The sequence below is a fragment of the Neomonachus schauinslandi genome, chromosome 8 (assembly GCF_002201575.2).
Source record: "Neomonachus schauinslandi chromosome 8, ASM220157v2, whole genome shotgun sequence".
Taxonomy (NCBI): Eukaryota; Metazoa; Chordata; class Mammalia; order Carnivora; family Phocidae; genus Neomonachus; species Neomonachus schauinslandi.
The window spans coordinates 117,857,971-117,876,741 of record NC_058410.1 but is presented as its reverse complement, the minus strand read 5'-3'; the positions used below and the strand labels follow the sequence as shown (position 1 = coordinate 117,876,741).

At 55.7% G+C, this 18,771-nt stretch overlaps 2 protein-coding genes across 5 annotated transcripts; both read right to left on the bottom strand.

Annotated features, from left to right (window-relative positions):
* Positions 1–467: 467 nt before the first annotated feature.
* On the bottom strand, positions 468–4,565 carry NEU1 (neuraminidase 1). Of its 3 annotated transcripts, none has more exons than XM_021696998.2 (6): positions 4,308–4,565; positions 3,695–3,887; positions 2,482–2,744; positions 1,689–1,871; positions 1,304–1,526; positions 468–1,212 (listed from the first exon to the last, which is right to left on the bottom strand). In XM_021696998.2, the coding sequence occupies exons 1-6, from the start codon at positions 4,467–4,469 to the stop codon at positions 986–988; spliced, it is 1,251 nt and encodes a 416-aa protein (XP_021552673.1). In that variant the 5' UTR covers positions 4,470–4,565; the 3' UTR covers positions 468–985. The 3 variants fall into 3 exon arrangements, with proteins under 3 accessions (XP_021552673.1, XP_021552674.1, XP_021552675.1); XM_021696999.2 differs by having other exon boundaries at positions 1,689–1,868; XM_021697000.2 differs by having other exon boundaries at positions 2,671–2,744.
* Positions 4,566–4,930: 365 nt separating this feature from the next.
* SLC44A4 (solute carrier family 44 member 4) lies at positions 4,931–18,515 on the bottom strand. 2 transcript variants are annotated; one of them, XM_021697027.1, is made up of 21 exons: positions 18,482–18,515; positions 16,493–16,541; positions 15,667–15,740; positions 15,461–15,539; positions 14,341–14,440; positions 14,135–14,260; positions 13,910–13,970; positions 12,474–12,561; positions 12,301–12,384; positions 11,809–12,044; positions 11,603–11,702; positions 10,433–10,525; positions 10,035–10,137; positions 7,192–7,445; positions 7,010–7,104; positions 6,834–6,937; positions 6,649–6,722; positions 6,359–6,429; positions 6,160–6,254; positions 6,003–6,087; positions 4,931–5,125 (listed from the first exon to the last, which is right to left on the bottom strand). In XM_021697027.1, exons 1-21 carry the CDS (start codon positions 18,513–18,515, stop codon positions 5,001–5,003), a joined length of 2,130 nt encoding a protein of 709 aa, XP_021552702.1. In that variant the 3' UTR covers positions 4,931–5,000. The 2 variants fall into 2 exon arrangements, with proteins under 2 accessions (XP_021552702.1, XP_021552703.1); XM_021697028.1 differs by lacking the exon at positions 14,135–14,260.
* Between the last annotated feature and the right edge of the window lie 256 nt (positions 18,516–18,771).

Here is an 18,771-nt window from a genome sequence, read left to right as displayed (position 1 = left end):
TTTCTTCCTCCATATGGAGGAAAGTTACGTATGGCTCTCCCACTCATCTGTAGGCTGCCCATTCTCTTCACAGCATCTGCCTGAGGATGGTGCTATTTTCTCACATAATTTGTCACCATGCTTATTTCTCTGCCAGGTTGGTCTGGGTGAGAGGCTTCCCATCTGCATTTCACACACCTGCCCCCTGCCTCCCAGAGGACTCCATCTTAGCAATATGAAACAGGGCAGATTTTTAAATATCTCACGGGGCTCCCCCTGCTACTCCTCATTACACGTATGAAGATGAATCTGTTTTCCTGTGAGAAAGAAGAATGTGAAAGGGAAAGGAGGATTTAATGTGCCGAAGTCCGATTTCCACAGGCAATAAGCACACCAGCTTCCTCCCCAAAGCTCATTCCCAGCCTCTTACAAGTGTACACGAAGAATGGACATGAAGATGCGCATTGATAGAACCACACAGACTCCACAAATGCTCATTCTCCTTCATTAAAAACGTTAAGTTACAAATATTTCGATTTATAAATAGTCAAGGTGGGTGGGGCACCTAGTTCTTTACCCTGAATCCAAATATTGCCCTTCCAGAACTTTCACCAACCCACACCATAGCCCGCATCTTACCCCGAAGAGGAAGCTCAGCCTTCCCCAATTCCCTGAGTTCGCATTTATTCAATTCTACAGGCCTGCCTTGCCCTGCCTAAGAAAAGGACCAGTCATCGCCCCGGGAAGGCAGAAGGGGCAGGGGGCCAAACCCAGCAATGATGTGGAAAGAAAGTGCTCTCAAGTGAGGCCAGGACTTCCTGTGTGGAAGAAGCCAGGCTTGCAGTCCTAACAGAGTGATTTCCCTGTCAAAGAGGACTTGGTTTTGCAAAGGCTAGAGTCTAAAGGAAGGTGGAATTGTCTTTTAGTCAACTCTAGCAGATCTCTATGGACCCATGGGCCCAAAGGCTAAGTCCAAGGCCTTCTACTCCTGGGGCAGGTGTACAGCTCAGAGTGTCCCGTAGACACTGACTTTGGCCAGGGAGATGCTCTCTGTGTACTGGTTCCGGCCTTTCTCATACAGGACATACAGCTGGGGGGCCTCGTCCTTCCTACCCATGCTGCCCTCCAGGGCTGCCAGTGAGGAGTAGCCGCTGGGGCCTGGCCACAGCTGGACTGTCTCTTTCCGCCACGAGGTACCATTGCTGAAGCTCCAGCGCAGGGTCAGGTTCACACCTGGGGAGGGAGGGAGGCTCAGGGGAGGGGCTCTGGGCGTACCTTCTCTAGATAAGGGAGGCTCCCCCCCCGCCCCCCGACAGACACTCACGGAACTCGGGATGCGCTGGATTGGAGAAGAAGACGATGCCGGAGCTGGTGGCTATGGCTCCTGCGGCTACCACAGGGTCCACGAGCTCAGGGTCAAAGGTGACGTCCCGGGGCCGTATTGTGTCACAGGCGTCGTAGCTGCGGAGGACTACCCGGCAGTGGCAGTGGTAGTTGTTCTGGTTCCGGGCGTTGATGGCGACTGAGCCATCTGGGAGCTCGTAGGGCTAGCGGGGGAGAACAGGGCTTCAGCAAGACCCGGGGACCCTGTCCCTGAGGAAGCAGGCGGGGGGGGGGGGAAGGGGGATGGCACAGAGCTGGGCGGCCAGATCCTGGGTCTGTGAGGCAGGGCAGGCGGGGCGGGTGGGGAAGCGCCAGGGCCTCCCGACCTGGCACTCGTCGGGGTTGAAGTCGTTCTCCCGCTTGGGCTGGCCGTAGGGGATGCCGCTGACCCCGCTGCCATAGCGCCACGAGGCCCCGTGATCATCACTGAGGAGGCAGAAGACCCCGTCCCGCTCCAGCGTCCCATGGCCACACACGATGAGGCGGCCCTTCCGCGGCTCCCGCTGCTTCTGCAGGAAAGGAAGCTGCGGTCACTGAGGGAGACACTGAAGGGGCTCCCAGGCAGGGAAGGGGAACCCATCACCTCCCAAGTGGGAGAACATATCTGGTCCCCTTCAGTTCTGTCCCGGCTCCTGAGGGTCCCAGGAGGATCCCATAAACACCACTGCTTGAATCAAGGAGCTCTTTCGCAGAATGAGCTCCTTCAGGACAGCCGGGGCGTACACAGGAGGACAGGTTGTGCCCAGGAGCCGGGGGTCTAGCCACAGGGGTGCGTGGGAGCTTACAGCCAGGCTTGGTGTGCTCACTCACCAAGCTGAGCACCACGGACCACGGCACAGGCTTGTGTCTGCTCAAAGCAAGGGCTGCCTTTTCCCATTCTGCACAGGTACCACATAGACTAATAAGGCCCTGTTGACAACCCCCAGATGGGAAAGCGATGGCAAAGTTCCACCTTCCCTTGGGAGGGAGTTCCTCCCAGGATGTCCTTTTCTTCCAAGGAATGCCATCTAAGCGGAAACCTGACTTCACAAGACCTTCTCCCTGGGGAAGAAGCCCAACTGGGGGCATCTCCCAGACTCCTCAAAAGGCAGCCCCCTCCACCCATCTCAGGACAGAGACCTGGATGCCAGAGCCTGGTCCAGGGGCAAACATCTCGGTGCCAATATCCAACGAGAGATTCCGGGGAGGGCTCCAGGAAACCCCGTCATCTTTGCTCCACACCAACATGGTGGAGGCCACCTGGCAGCCAGCCTTGTGAGCGCAGAGGGAATAGAAAAGGAACACCACTCCTGTCTCCATATCGCTCACCACTGCCCCCAGGTTCAGCCCATCTGGGGTCTCCCCATCATCTACGATGAAAGCTGTCGGAGACCATGTGCTGCCTGAAGAGAAAAGAGAAGTAATCCAGGGTGAGCACTCTGAAGGTGCCCTTTCTACCACTCCCTGTTAATTTCCATCCCTTGGTAGGGACCCAAGGCCTCAGAGTGGCCCCAGGGCCCCACAAGACCTGCCCCACCTCACCTCTCTGATCTTATCTATTCCACCCTTGCTCACTCCATCATGTCCCCCAAGTTCCTTCCCATTCCTCATATACTTCTCTCCAGGAGGCCTCTGCACAGGCTGGTGACATCTGCCTGGTATACCTCTGCCACTCCCTCTGCTTTGTGCTCTCTCACTCTAGATCTCTCTCAAATAAATAAATAAATAAATAAATAAAATCTTTAAAAAAACTAAAAAAATAAAATTGCAACCAATCTCCAGCACCGTTTTATTTCTCTCCATTATATTTATCACTTTCCAACAAAAAATAAATTTACCTATTTATTATGTTTATTGTCTGTCTCCCCACAGACAATATAAGCCCCAAAAGGGCAGAGATTTTTGGTCTGCTTTGTTCACAAGTGTATTCACAGAATCTAGAATGGGGCCTGGTATATAGCAGGTGCTCAATAAATGTTTGAATGCTCAACTCCTAGGTGATCACAATTTCTAGATCCCTGCTCTGGACAGCTATGCCTGAGATGGGTGGAGGGGGCTGCCTTTTGAGGAGTCTGGGAGATGCCCCCAGTTGGGCTTCTTCCCCAGGGAGAAGGTCTAGATCCCTGCTCTGAGCTTCCCTCCTCAATAAATGTTTGAATGCTCAACTCCTAGGTGATCACAATTTCTAGATCCCTGCTCTGGACAGCTTCCCTCCTCAATTCCCTCTACCCCGCAGGGACCCAGGCCTCCAGCTCTCCCAGTGGTCCTATCCTATCCTCAGGGCCCTTGGGCAGGTCAGGCTCCCCACCCATGCAACCCAACACCAGCCCTTGCCACCCAGGCATCTTTATACCCTGGTCAGTGGATCTCCGAAGAGCAATGAACTTGGCCCCCTCATCCGATGTGGACATTTTTCTGGCCTCGGCGAAGGCAAGGAGAGTGCCCTGAGGAGTGGTTGTGATGAGCGGGATTCGGAAGGTGTGCACAGAACCGATCTGCCTCCCGCTCACCCACAGCAGCTGCTCCATGGTCACCAGCGGCTGAACCTGCGAAGGGAGGAGGAAGGAAGGGTCAACGGACAAACTTGACTTCGGGTTTTAGGACCGATGAATAGTGGCTCCGGGTCGAGTTTCCCTGGGAAAGCCAGGGTGTTGGGGATCAGAGTGTGGGTGGGGGGCAGAATGAGGAAGGGGAACCGGAGGAGAGTTTGGAGCAAAGCTGGGGGGGCTCGGAGCCGGGGAAGGGCTATGAGGGGAGAAGGCGCCTTCGGGCAGCGCGGGGGTGGGGGACCTCCAAAGGGAACGAACTCGAATGAAGAGGGCAGGAGGACAAGGGCCCGGGAAGGGAGAGGGGTTGGGAGCGGATGGAGGGAACGGGGTCTGAGAGCGGCGGGAGAGTCCCCCCGGGGGCGCTGGGCATAGACGACCCGCGTGAGTCAGGGATGGGTAATACGAGGGGAGACTCACCAAACTGAAGTCGTTCCTTATCCCAGCCCCAAATTCTGCCAGAGACAACAGCGGCAGGAAGATCGCGGCAAATACCTGAACTCTACATCCTCCCCAGAACCCCGGCATCCGCGGTCCCCCGGGCCTGCCCAGGAGCACTGTGCCGGGTCGGTCCGCCATCATCTCTTCCTGGGCAGCCGGGACCCAGGCCCCCAGGGCTAGACTTGGGCTGGAGTCTGTCAGCTGACCCGGCCCTTTAAATGCCAGCTACTACTCCCTCCCCCAGCCCCCCTCCCACAACTCCCCAAACCCTCCCGGAGTCCAGCCACCTGCCGCACTTCCGCGATTCTAATTGGCCCTCACACACTGAGACTCCTCACATGACCGGAACCGGACCTTCCAATTGGCTCCTTTTGAAGCCTTGGAGCTTGTGACCCGGACTAGAAGCTTATTGGCTGACATCACTCCGCAGGAACCTTTTGATTGGCCATGCCTCCTGGGGCGTGTTAGAGGGGCGGGGCCTATTTTAAAGAGCCAGGCGGCGGAAAAAAGCTGCAATTCGTCATGGAGGAAATAAAAGTCCCGGACTTTTTGAGAAAACAAAATATCAACCTTTAATAATTTTTTTTTAACTACAAAATCGAGATCTGGAAGGCGGGGTGAGGCTGGGAGGCTGTACAGGAGGGGTGCAGCCCTGGATCAGGGCCGCGTCTCTCACTTCTTTTTCTTCTTCTTGTCCCCTGGGAACGCCTCGTTCTTCCTGCCTAGGATCTTCAGAAGGGATTTGGGCATGTAGTAGGGCCGGTCCAGGGAGCCGTCGTTCCTCTCCAGGTCTTCCACTGAGCCGCAACAGAGACCGTTAGAGTGGACCCTCGGGAGCTACCCCACTCCCCGGGAAGATAGGGGAAGACGAGACTAGCTGCCTGGTTTCAGGCTGCACCACCACGGGCTGTTCTTTTGGGCAGTTTTGGTAACCTATATGTAATCTCGGTTTCTTGGTAAAGTGGGGTCAGTAATACTATAGTTCATAGCGTGCTAGAGCTTAAGAACAGAAATGCATGTCAACCGCGTACTGCAGACTGCAGTGCATACTAAACCCTAAATGGATGTAGAGCTGACTCTTGAACGACACAGGGATTAGGGGCGCTGACCCCCCCACGCAATCAACAATCGGCCTATTGCTTTTTTTCCACCCGAATTTTATAGCCTACTGTTGACCCAAAGCCTTACTGGTAACAGTTAACACGTATTTTGTATGTTATATGTACTGTATACTGTATTCTTACAATAAAATAAGCTAAGGAAGAGAAAATGTTAAGACAATCCTAAGGAAAAGAGAATACGTTTACAGTACTTACTGTATTTATCGGGAAAAAATGGGGTTGTTCAATGGTCATAGGAGGGTGAGATAATCCCCACTCACTACAGCCACCTGCTAGGAAGTCTCTAGTGGCCGTTCTACCTTCGATTTTCTACGGAGAGATACCAGAGGCCTCCGCCCCGGAATGCTCTTTCTTGGGAGACCCTGCCAGCCTGGCAGCTCACTTCCTCTTTTCTTCCGCAAGCCCCTGGCTTGAGGATGGCAGAAGAAGCTTCCTCTGAGTTTGGCTCCTTTAGCTCACAAAGCTGCTGTTTCTAGAAGTCCCAAGTCTCCAAAAAACCCTAAACAATCTGGTACCTTGAAATTTGGGGGGAGTGGGAGGGGCTGTCACTCACAGAAACAGAGGAAGAGTGTGTCCACACACATGCCAAAAACGCTGAAGAAGCCGCTGGCAATGACATAGGCCCCCAGGATGGAGATCTGGAAGATCCAGGGCATGTTAGAGTTCCTTGGGGGGGTTGGACAGTGAGGCAGAGCCGGGGAGTTACTCACCATGATGGGCAGCCAGTAATAGTTGAGGGAGGGGTTCTCAAAGTCTCTACCCAGCCCCTGGATGCGACCGGTGAAGAAAAAGAAGGACAGGACCCCTGGGGGAGAGGTCTGGAGGTCAATGTCATCACTCCTCTGAGGTCACCTCGGCTGCCCTCTGCCCCTGCCCTCCGTTCGCGTAACTCCCAGCCCTGGCCCTTACCGACACCTCCAACCACCAGCAGCTTCCCGAAGAGCAGCAGCAAGTCTGTGACTTTATCCAGAACAACCACCCTGTATGGGAAGTTGGGGTGGGTCGGGCATGAGGGGGCCTGGCAGGGCTAGGAACTGGATTGGCTATATAAGTTGCTGTGACAGATGCAAAATGAAAATCGTTCACACTTCAAGATGAAGGCAGCAGAACATTCAACCAAGCTCGAGGCCCTGCTGAGCACTGCATGCCCACAAAGCCGGCCTTGGGTAGGAGATCCTGGGGGTGGGGGAGAGCCTGACCTGACAATGTTCCGCATGAGCAGCATGAAAGCATTTTTGGCGGAGACACAGAAATTCTTCCCGTAGATGGCGATCTGAGTGGGGTCGAAAGGTCAGAGTCACCTGTGTGGAGCTTACCTGGACCAGGGCAGGGGCCTGAGCCAAGGGACCCCAGAACAAGGGGCTGCTCGTGCAGCGGGGCTCACCATGATGTAGGCATTGCGGTTTAGGAACTTGATAAACTTCTCCAGACACCAGAGGCAGCACTTAAAGCAGCACATGATGCAGCGGGCCACAGGGTTCTGGGCTCCTGGGAGAAAGGGGGAGCTCATGTTTGGTCACTGTGCCCTGACAGCCCCTCCCCAAGGGGCCAGCTGCTCACCTCTCAGTTTGCTGTCAATGTACTCCAGAATGACTTGGGCTATCTGCACAAGGGTCAGGATGAGGGCTCCAAAGGCCAGCGACCCAGTGTGGTAACTGCAGAGGGGCCAGGCAGTCAGAGGCAGCTCCAGGGCCCCTGAGACTCCCAGGCTCACAATCCCCAGCCCCCGGTCCCAGGCTTACCGGAGTGTGCGGATGAAGGCAGAGCTCAGGGGGAAGGTGGGGATGTCCCGGGGCTTGTGGAAGGCCCAGTAGAAGGAGGCAAAGGCCCCAGCCAGGACACACTGGCCCAGGGCCAGTACCCAGTTGATGGTCCAGAACAGACCCAGGACCCCGTAGATTTGCAAATTGAAGAGAGAACGCTGAACCAGGCCTGTGGATGAGTAGCTCTGGAAGACGCACCTCAGCCCTGGGCATGAGGAGTTCACGGGCTGGGCCTGGGGGTGACAGAGTACAGTCATTCCCAGCCAACTCCTGCCACTCCCAGAGTAGAGGGAGGGAAGTAGCGGCCTCCCTGAGTTGGGGAAGCCATTTCGTTCCAGGAGATCCTTCTCCAGGTTCTAGTTGGGTTCAGATTGCCTAGTGTGTGAGAGTAATTAGCTTTCCTTCAGTCTCCATATGGGCACAAGAGGTCCCAGGCTGCGTGGGCCAAGCCTGAATGGTGTGAAGGCAGCGTGACCAGCACCTAGCTCTCTCCCTGGCGCTCAATCAGCAATCCCCTCTAAGACAGCCTCTGCAGGGACGCCTGGGTGGCTCAGTCGGTTAAGCGGCTGCCTTCGGCCCGGGTCATGATCCCGGGGTCCTGGAATCGAGTCCCACATCAGGCTCCTTGCTCAGCAGGGAGTCTGCTTCTCCCTCTGCTTGTGCTCTGTCAAATAAATAAAATCTTAAAAAAAAAAAAAAAAAAAAGACAGCCTCTGCAACTTCAACCAAAATGCTTGCTAGCAAAAATGAACACACTGGGAATATTAGATGGTATTAAGGAATTATTGTTAATCTTGTTGGGTGTGATAATGGTATAGTGGTTAGGCTTTTTATTTATTTTTAAATTTATTTTATTTTTTATTTTTTTGGTTGTGTGTTTTTTTCTTTTTAAGATTTCTTTCTAGAGAGAGAGAGTGAGAGCAGGGAGAGGAGCAGAGGGAGAGGGGGAGAATCTGAAGCAGACTCCCCACTGAGCAGGGGGCCTGCCCCAGGCCTCAATCCCATGACCCTGAGGTCACCGCCCTGAGATCATGATCTGAGCCGAAATCAAGAGTCAGATGCTCAACCGACTGAGCCACCCAGGCGCCCCTTTGGTTATGCTTTTTAAAGTCCTTATCTGTCAGGGCGCCTGGCTGGCTCAATCTGTGGAGCGTGCGACTCTTGATCTTAGAGTTGAGTCTGAGCCTCACGTTGGGGGTAGAGATTATTTAAAAAAAAAAGGTAAAAAGTGCTTATCTGTCGAGATCCATCCTGATGTGTTTACGGGTGAACTGGCACTTATGTCCAGAATTTACCTTAAAAAACTCCAGGAAAAAGGATTGTGGGGGGCGCCTGGGTGGCTCAGTTGGTTAAGCGACTGCCTTCGGCTCAGGTCATGATCCTGGAGTCCCTGGATCGAGTCCAGCATCGGGCTCCCTGCTCGGCAGGGAGTCTGCTTCTCCCTCTGACCCTCCCCCCTCTCATGTGCTCTCTCTCTCTCATTCTCTCTGTCTCAAATAAATAAATAAAAATCTTTAAAAAAAAAAAAAAAAGGATTGTGGGGGGTGGGGGAGTGGAGATGGATGAAACAAAGACAGTGGGAAGGTGAGAGTTTGTGTGGGTTTGAAAATTTCCACAATAAAAAGTAAAAAACACACAAGTAAAACAAAAACCAAAAAAACCCAACAACCCTTTCCAGCAAATGTGACAAAAATCTTAAGAATTGCTGAAATTGCTGTGTGTCTTCAAAAAAAAATTTTTTTTTTAAAGATTTATTTATTTATTTGAGAGAGCGAGAATGAGAGAGAGTACATGAGAGGGGGGAGGGTCAGAGGGAGAAGCAGGCTCCTCGCTGAGCAGGGAGCCCGATGCGGGACTCGATCCAGGGACTCCAGGATCATGATCTGAGCCGAAGGCAGTTGCTTAACCAACTGAGCCACCCAGGCGCCCTCAAAATTTTTTAATAGGAAAATAACTACTTTCCACTTTGTAACTGTGGGTTTCTAGCAGTCTCTACTGCTAGATCCTGAACAAGCTGGAAGCGAGAACCAGGTCATTTGGAGCTTTGCATACCTAGTGCTTGGCACAGGGTGGGTCCTCCCTAAATGTAAACCAACCTCCCTCCCTCTCCTATTGTAGAGTGGGCTAATGCCTGGGAGCAAAGCCCCCAATCCCAGCTTCCCAGAGGTGGCCCCACGAAAGCTCTGAGGACAGCAAATCCCCTGCATTCCCGTGCACTTTCTGGGAATCCCAGAGGGCAGAGTGTGGGGAAGCGGCTTCTCTTCCCCCCCCCCCCACCGCCCAGCCCCACCTGCCTATTGCCTAAGGCACTTTGTTCCCAGGAAAAAGGCTTTAAAATGAAACAAAACCCATCTACAGTTATCAGCTCTTATCAGGTGCCAGACATTGTACAAAGCACTTTACGTGCCTGATGTCATTCAATCTTCTCAGCCACTCCGAGGGACAGGTATTATGATTGTCTCCATTTTACAGATGAATGGACTGAGACTGGAGGCCCAAGTGGCTAACAGTCCTCCTGGCAGAGGCCAGTCCAGGGGAGGGTGGGAAGGGCCGACCCCGATTTCCCAGAGCCGCACGCCTCCTCCAGCCTCAGTTTCCTTCTCTGAGTAGGGGTGGCTGAGGGGGAGGCATACTGGATCCGGAGTCCACTGCTGGCCCCCTTTCTGGCTCTGCTGGGGGCCTGTCATGTGACCTTGAGGGAACTCCTTTTTCTCTCTGGTCCTCAGTCTCTGCTGCACAATGAGGGATTTGGACCAGCTGGCCCCTAAGGTCACCTCAACCCTGCTGGTGCCCACCACCATGTCCACCCCAAATCCCCTCACCATGGGGTCGCACGATGTATTCATTTGCACTTTCTCACAGCCGGGCAAGCTGGCGTTGGCCACCCAGAGGACATACTGGGGTTGCCCGGATGTGGCCAGGTACCCAGAGGGGAGTCAAGGAAGAAGGCGTAGTCACATGGGGGTCTCCACGGGTACCTTCCTCAGGGACACCTTCCCAGGCACTTGCGCAGGTTGTTCACTGCAGAAAGGGTTGGAAATCAGCCTGGGCTCAGTCTTTCAACTCTGTCCAGGGGCAGGCCTGTGTCTGCCCGGAGGAAGGGGCACCTTCTTCCCATTGCACTAAGGCATTGTACAGGTAAATACTGCCCCTTCCCCGCCGCCCCCCCCCACTGCCGATCCCCCCTCAGAAGGGCCTTGGCCATGTGGCCAAAGGATACAGGGCAGTCATGGCCCAATAGACAATGCAGATGAGCAGGAGGACAAAGGTGACCAGAGGGTAGAACAGGGTAGACATCATCTGCCCCACAGCCCTGCAGGGAGGTAAGAGTAGTCCATCAGTACGGCCCCGGGCCCCAGCGCCCACCCATCATCCTGTCCTGGGGCTGACCCTGATAAGGTCCCCACCGCTGCCCTTGCCAGGGCCTGCTCTGTCCCCCAGGCTGGGCACACAGTAGGTGCTCACTGAATGAACGGAATTGAATAAACCAGGCTCAAGGGACCCTTAGAGGAAATCAGAGTAGCAGAGGAGCCACCTGGGGCAGCTTCAGGGAGAATAAGGGAGCAGAGTCCTCAAAGTCCGGTCTCCTGACGGGCTCGGCAGGTAGGGCTGGGGTGGGAACAAGCCTGGGCTCCTGCCATCCCACCCCTCAGCCACCACCACGGCAGCCACCTTTCTGACTGCTCCTCATGGAGAGCCTGCTTCCTGTTCTGGGAACCTGACAAGACACTAACTCATTTAATCCTCATGACAACCCTACGAAGAGGGAACTATTTTTTTTTTTTTTAAGATTTATTTATTTATTTATTCATTTGAGAGAGCGAGAATGAGAGAGAGAGAGCACATGAGAGGGGGGAGGGTCAGAGGGAGAAGCAGACTCCCCGCTGAGCGGGGAGCCCGATGCGGGACTCGATCCCTGGACTCCAGGATCATGACCTGAGCCGAAGGCAGTCGCTTAACCAACTGAGCCACCCAGACACCCCTGAAGTAGGAACTATTATTGCCCCCCACCCCTGGGCGCCTGGGCAGCTCAGTCGGTTGAGTGTCTGCCTTTGGCTCAGATCATGATCCCAGGGTCCTGGGATCGAGTCCCGCATCGGGCTCCCTGCTTGGCGGGAAGCCTGCTTCTCCCTCTCCCTCTGCCTGCCACTCCCCCTGCTTATGCTCTCTCTCAAATAAATAAGTAAAATCTTAAAAAAAAAAAAACTATTATTGTCCCCATTTCACAGGTGGGTAAACCGAGTCTCAGACAAACTGAGTCACACGGCAGTGTTAACCACTGCGTAACTCTGTCCTTCTCTTCCGGGGCTCCCCGCCACCTTCCCAGCACTGCCATGCCATGCCTGCACCCCTGTCCTCTGCCCCATCTCCCTCCCAGACAGGTTCTGACTTGCTGGCCTCCTTCAGGAGGGCGATGGCGATGCAGATCCGCTGCCGCAGGAAGATCAGCAGCAGCAGCAGGATGCCTTCAAGCACAGCCAGCACGATCACTAGGGGCGGACAGGGAGCAGAGGGGCCTGCGTCAGGGCCGGGGCTCGGCAAGGGCCGGGCCAGCCCCTGGGCGGCTGGTGGTCCGGCAGCGGGCAGGGCACTCACAGGCAGCCAGCCAGGTCTCCTGAACGTTGCGGTAGGCGCCGAGGTTGGTGGTGATGCCCAGCTGGTTGATGGAGGCACCCTTGTCCCGCAGCACTCGGTACTCCTCCCAGCAGTGGTAGATGCCGTATGCCAGCACGCCCAGCACCCCAAGGATCAGCACCAGCACCAGCGGCCCGGCCACCAGGCGCAGAAGCAGGATAAACAGCAGGCTCAGGACCAGAGCCACACCTAGGGCGCTGCAGGCAGGGTGAAGTAGTTGAGAGTCATCCCTGGGCCCCTGAATCTTCTCCCTTTCTGAGGCTCCCGAATGCCTCACACTCCCCATGTCCCCAGGTTAGATCCCCTTTCTCTTACAAATCTTGTTGGGTGTGGGGTCAGTTCTGAGCTCCAGGCTCCTCCTCTGTCCAAAGTTTCTGCTTCAGACATTGGGCTAGGGGCCAGAGGAGGGGGAGGGCAGCAGGGAAGGAGAGAGTAGGGGGACCGGGGACTCACACAAGAATCCAATGCCAGGACTGGGCAACATCTTCGAAGATCTTCACAGTGATGTCACGGGCACTGAGGCTGTCAAGAACACCGCTTCGGCGGGGTGGGGGGGCAGAGTCAGATGGGGCTCTTGGGGGGGGAAGGGGTACGGGACAGAGGTGTGGGGGCAGGAGGATGCCCACCTGATCCCGTGGGAGATGGAGGTGTTGCTGGGGATCCCTGGGAGTTCAGGTGGAGTGCTGTTCGCCAGTGGAAGACAACGCCCCAGAGCTGGGGGGAGAAAACCGGGGCTCCTGGGTGGGCAGGCCCAGAGCTTTGCCTTGAAAGCCTCTGGCCTCCACCCAGCACCCGAGTGGCCTTAGGGAAGGCAGGAGAGATGGGCTTTGCCCCCCCTCCCCACCCAGAGAGCTGCTCTTGACTCCACAGCCAAGAGGGAGTTCTTGCCCCGCGGGGCCCCAGCCAGCTTCTTTCCCGGTCTCTCAGGACCACTTCCTCCCGTCCTTGTCTCTGCCAGGTGGAGACCCGCATTTCCTCTGGCCTGACTCTTACACTCCACCCTCCACCCACCCTTATACTCCACCCTTCAACCCCCCTCTGCCCAAGAGTCAGGGAGACCATGCCTCCTCATTCCCGGGCTCTAGAGCATTCTGCTGCTCAGACACTTCCAGCAGCTCTGCCCTGGAGCGCCCATGCTCCCTGGCCAGGCTTCAAGGCCCTACCATCGGAACTCAGCCCACTTTCCCCTCACCTCTACTTCTGCTCTCCCTGAGCCTCTCTCTGAGTGTTCTCCCTCCAGAAATCCCATCCATTACTCCCTGTTCAGCTCCATCTCCATGTCACCTCCTCCAGGAAGCCTTCTCACCCCTTCCCCAACTCCTTCAGCACCTATTATGTGCCTACAGAATCCTTTATCTCCACCCTTCCAACGACTTTGCCAGGCAAGCTGGCTTTGGCATTTACATTCTAAAGATGAGGAAACAAAGCTCAGAGAGGTTGAGTAATTGGCCCAAGACCACACAGCTGGAAAGTGCTGGAATCTGGATCTGAGTTTGGAGCATTCACTTGAGATCTTTTTATTGTACTTATTTGAGAATTGGCTGTTTTCTCATGCTATAATTAAAAATTTTTCCTATTAAAAATACCATTGACGGGGGGGGCGGAAAAAAAAATACCATTGACTATTGGAAAGAAGAACATATAGAAAAAATTAGAAAGCCAACTGCGAGCCCAGTACCCAGCCACATTTGCTTGTGAGTCTGGCTGGACATCCAGTCTGCTCCCAGGGCACAGACATTAACGTGTGTGGGTACATTTGCCCAGCTGTGTTTCTGTGGGATGCTCATGCAGTGTCTTTGCCAACATCTCTGATCTCTGCACCTAAAATGTAGCTCGAACCGGGAGCAGTTTCATCTGCCCTGTGACTCGCCTGGGTGCCTGGTGCCCAGCAGGTGCACAAGACGGTAGGGTCAAGATGCAGAGAGCAAAATGAAGACCCGGTGCTAATTCCAGTTCGGCCAGACAAGCTGCATGACTTTACTCTCTCTGGGCTTGGTTTCCTCATTTGAGCAATAAGAATACAGGACTAGATGCTGCCCGAGGAAGGAATGCAGCTTCTCACCTGGAGTGGAAGGGAGGAGGAATCCGGGGCAGAGCTCCTGCTGCAGGCTTTGGGTCACTGGCTGGGGGTCGGGGGAGGACATACAGACACACAGACAGAGCAGGATGAAGGAGCGAGCCCCCCGCACCACCCCCCCCACCACCATAGTCACCTACCCAACTCCCCATCCCCCCACCCAGGTGACTCCTCCTTGGCCACAGGGATGACACTGGAGGTGGTTCTCACCATATCCCAGGGCACCCCTGGCAGGCAAAAGTTCCTGTCTGCCATGTAGAAGACCTCCCCAACCTTCTGGAAGAGCTGCTTGGCTTCCACCGTCCATGCGTCCTGGGGGCAGGAGGACACACACACCTGGGGGCAGAGAGAGTGCTGAGGGGCTGGTACCTGGACCCTGGGGGCGACCGGGGCAGAGGTGGGTCCCCGGCTCTGACCTGGGATGTGGGACACTGCAGGCCGTTCTCAGCGACCACGATGACGTTGGTGGCCAGAATGCAGCTGAAGATGTTGAAGTACAGAAGATACGGTTTATCTCTGCGGGAGGGAAGGAAGTGTGGGCATCAGGGCCTGGTCAGGTGTGGGGAAAGGGAGGACTGCCGGGGCCCTGGCTCAAGAATACAGTGGGCCCAGTGGAAGCGTGTGTGGGGCTCATACCCTGATGCACACCACTCAGCTCCTGGCCTTAGGAAGCTCAGTTCAGCTGGGAAGATACAGGAGGCACCCGGAAGACTTCCCAGAGTAACTGAGCATCGAAGCTGCTACCAAATGGCTAAGAGTTTTATGACCTTGAGCAAGTCACTTAACTGCCCACTGCCTCAATCCCATCAGGTGTAAGGTAAGAGGACCTGCTTCGTAGGGTTTAAATGAGTGTGTGTGTGCAAAGTACACCGTCTGCCTGGAACGTAGTAAACGCCATGTCATTGGGAAGGTTTTATTATTTACTGAAAGTTTCCTGAGGGCGGAACTGATGGCATGATTTCAGGGATCCCCCCTGAGTTTCAGATTAAGAAATCAAAAGCTCAGAGAGGTTGACTACCTTGCCCAAGGCCATACGACCAGAACTGACTTAGCCCAGTTGGGGAGTCAAACGCTAAATTCTGAACTTTAAAACCCATGCACTTAACCATGGCTCTGCCTCCCATTTTCGGAGGGCATCAGAAGCCAGCTGCTCAGAAATGGAGGCTGCTCAATGCGGCCTCGCCTGGGGAAACTCAGGGAGGCTGTGGCCCCGGGGCGGGGGCGGGGGCGGGCGGGCGGGGGGGGGGGGGGCAACAGAGGAAGGATCTGGAGCCTGAGTGTTGGAACCATGCTGGGGAGCCTGCCCCTCTTTTTTTTTTTTTTTTTAAAGATTTTATTTACTTATTTGTCAGAGAGCGAGCGCACAAGCAGGGGGAGCAACGGGCAGAGGGAGAAGCAGGCTTCCCGCTGAGCAGGGAGCCCAACGCGGGGCTCGATCCCAGGACCCTGGGATCATGACCTGAGCCGAAGGCAGACGCTTAACGACTGAGCCACCCAGGCGTCCCGATCTGCCCCTCTTCCTGCCTTTGTACTCACTCATTAGCCCCTACCCCGCAGTAGGCGCCGGTAGAGTTCCTGGGGTAGAGGACTTGCCGGGGGTCTCCGTACACCCAAGCTGGAAGCAGATGGAGAGTTGAATCACCAGAGAGTGGGACTTGGGGGGTGGGGAGCAGCCTCGGGGATGGTCCTTGCTCTCCCCCCCTCCCACCACCGCCCCAGCACCGCGCCCACTGGAAACTCACCCACGATCCCCACCACGATGTAACCCAGAATGAAGACAAGGAAGAGGACACAGCAGATGATGTCTGTGCAGCTCCTGGGAGAGAAGTGGGGGGAGGCTTTGGAGGGGGAGGCGGGGCACATGGTTTGGAGGAGTCACGGGTTGGAGAGTCGGGGGATGCTGGAGAAGGCGTGCCGGTAGGTTTTATTTTATTTTTCTAAGAAAACCTTTTTCTCACAATGCACCAGGGAATAAATAAGAAGCGCTTGTTTCCATTTGTCCTCAGGAAGGTGTGTGTGATGACAAAAAACCCCCCAAATAACCGTTTTTTGGGTGAGTAAACTTCTGAAGTATGACCCAGAAAAGTAAACAACTCCTAAGTGCTCCGCTGGATGAATTTTCCCAAACAGCACACACCCGTGTAGCCAGCTTCCAGGTCAAGAAACAGAACCTCGGGCGCCTGGGTGGCTCAGTTGGTTAAGCGACTGCCTTCGGCTCAGGTCATGATCCTGGAGTCCCGGAATCGAGTCCCGCATCGGGCTCCCTGCTCGGCGAGGAGTCTGCTTCTCCCTCTGACGCTCCCCCCCTCGTGCTCTCTCTCTCTCTCATTCTCTCTCTCTCAAATAAATAAATAAAATCTTTAAAAAAAAAAAAAGAAGAAAGAAACAGAACCTCACCAGCACCCCAGAAGGCCCCTTGTGCCTGCCCCAGACAGAAGAGTTCACCCAAGGGCACCACTTTCCTGGGGCAGGAGTTTTCTTTTTTATAAACTTATTACCAATATTTCAGCAAATACAATGCAAAACGAAGACCACCACCCCCTGGTTGGGCAGGTGCCCAGAACTTACCTGTTCCTGATGGGACCTCGGAAGGTGGGGTCATATTTGGCTGGTTTCCCTGAGGGCACGGGGAGGATAGGGAGAGTGAAGCCTGAGTGGATGTCTCTCCCCATGTCCTGTCCCTCCCACATCCTTCCTTGCAGTGTGATCCTACCCTGGCCCAGAATCCTCCCTGGCCCTCAGGAGTTCAGGGGGAGATGGACAGGGGCAGAGCTGGTGGGAGAAGTTGGAGAGCAGGAGAGGTAGGATTAAGGCCTGGGCAGCAGCTTCCCTGCTCACCGTGAACTCCACCAAGTTGGCTTTGGAGGGAGGGGAAAAGGGGGCCTTAAAAGGTTGTTTCCAGCTCACACCTCAAGGCTGGCAGCCAGGGAAACAGCCTTCGCCTCCTGCCCCCATCCTGGCCCGTTTCTCCTGTGTCTCCCCCTGGCTGGATGTGGGACTCTGAGTCAAGCCACCCCAGTGGCTCTCCCACCCCAGTCCTTATCCCTCTCCCCTCCCTGTGCCCAGGCCAGGGTGGGCACAAATCTAGAGCACCTCAGGGAGGTCACAGCCCCTCCCCACAGCTGCCCCAGGTCCTACCTCCACCCTCTGGCCCAAGGCCGCAGGGAAAGAGACTGGAGCCAAAGGCATTAACTCCTGGAGGACCTGGGCAGGGAGGGGCCCCTGTAAGGCCTCCCCACCCAAAGGGACCCCAGGCCACTGCCAGTCTCTGGGTGAGCAGTCAGGGTGACACCTGAGCCGGGTGGTTGAGACTGTGGTTGGTTTAGATTGTGGCCATGTCCTGTTCCTGGTCCTCCCTGAGTACACACAGGGAGGAGGTGGGGCCAGGCAGCTAGGGTCCTGTGTTGGCACAGAGCAGGGAGGGCAGAGGGTTGGGCAAGAGTGTGGGAAGGGGTGAGATTCCTTCTCCTTAGGTGTTCTGGACTCTGTCCCTCCATGGCTCTCACACATGAGATCAATGATTGACCCAAAGCTGTTCCAGGAAGTCTACTGGGGAGGCCTTACTGCTCCTTGTCCTAGCCTGCTTAGGAACCCAAGCTTTGCCTCTGGGAGGCCCCTCCCTTGGGATTCCCTCCCCTTCAGACCAGGAGCTCAGACCTCTAAGCCCCAAGGGACCCTGCAGGCAGGCCCGTGGCCCTTACTGCTTCACAGGGAGCCCAGAGGCTGGTGTCACAGTTCCCTCTTGTCTCAGAACACCCCACCCTAATCCTAGGGGTCTCTGGGACAGGCTCCTGGCCCTGCGTCCTCACGGAGATTCTGCAGATAGGCTCCCTGCTCCCTCTCCCCTTGCCTTACCCTTCATAGGAAGCCCTTGTGAAGCCCCTGCCCCTATCTTTCATAGTACCCCGAGAAGTCTTCCCCTCCTGACAGAGACCCCAGAGGCAGGACCCGGCCCCCTCTCCACAGAGGCCCACACCCCTAACACAGGGAGTGGCCTCACAGGACCCCCAAACACACCCCACTCCTGCTGTCACTGCTCACAGAGACCCTGGGAAGCAGACTTCTAGCACCGTTTTTCCCTCAGAGACCCAGGGTCCAGACTGAAACTCCTCTTCCTTACAGGGACCCCAGCTGTTCCTCCTGACAGGGGCCCAGACCCCAGCCTCACCCTTTATGGGCTCTGCAGCACACAGACCTCCCGGCCCCTGAGCCCCATCCTCCTGCTCAGGATGCTGACCCTGCCTTCTTCCATTCAGGCTTTGCTTCCCAGGGCCCTGCCCTGAGGGACCCAGATTCCAGCCCCAGCTCCCCAGCTTCACTCTCCAAAGTCTCCCTGGCAAAGGCCCCCAGACCCTGAACCCAATCCTCCTCCCAGGACCCTGACTCTACTTCCTTCCATCAGCTCTTTCCACACCCTCCCTTCAGGGACTCAGGACTCCCCTCAGCCCCTCTCCCTGGGGCCAGCCCCAGCCATCGTTCCCCAAGAGCAGGCCCAGCCTGGCCTCCCCTCCCTCCGAGGGTCCTGGGCCTCTGCCCCAGCCTTGCCCTCAGACTCACCAGAGGCCTCATCCCCGTCCTGTTTTCCCCCCATGGTTCAGTCTCCAGAGTGATTGGAGCCAGGGAGACCTAGCGACTCACCTGCCGCCCGCCCCGCCCTCCCACACGTCACAGCCCCACCTCCGCCTGTGGTCCCGACACTCTGGTTCCTCCTTCTCAACTCCGCCGGGGCAGTGCCCTGCTGGAGGCCTGGAAGGCCGAGCCTGGCACCGGCTCAGGGCTGCTTGCCTGCTTGCCGCGGGCTCTGTGGACCAGGGCATGCTTTAAGAAAATCCTGTTTTTGCAAATTA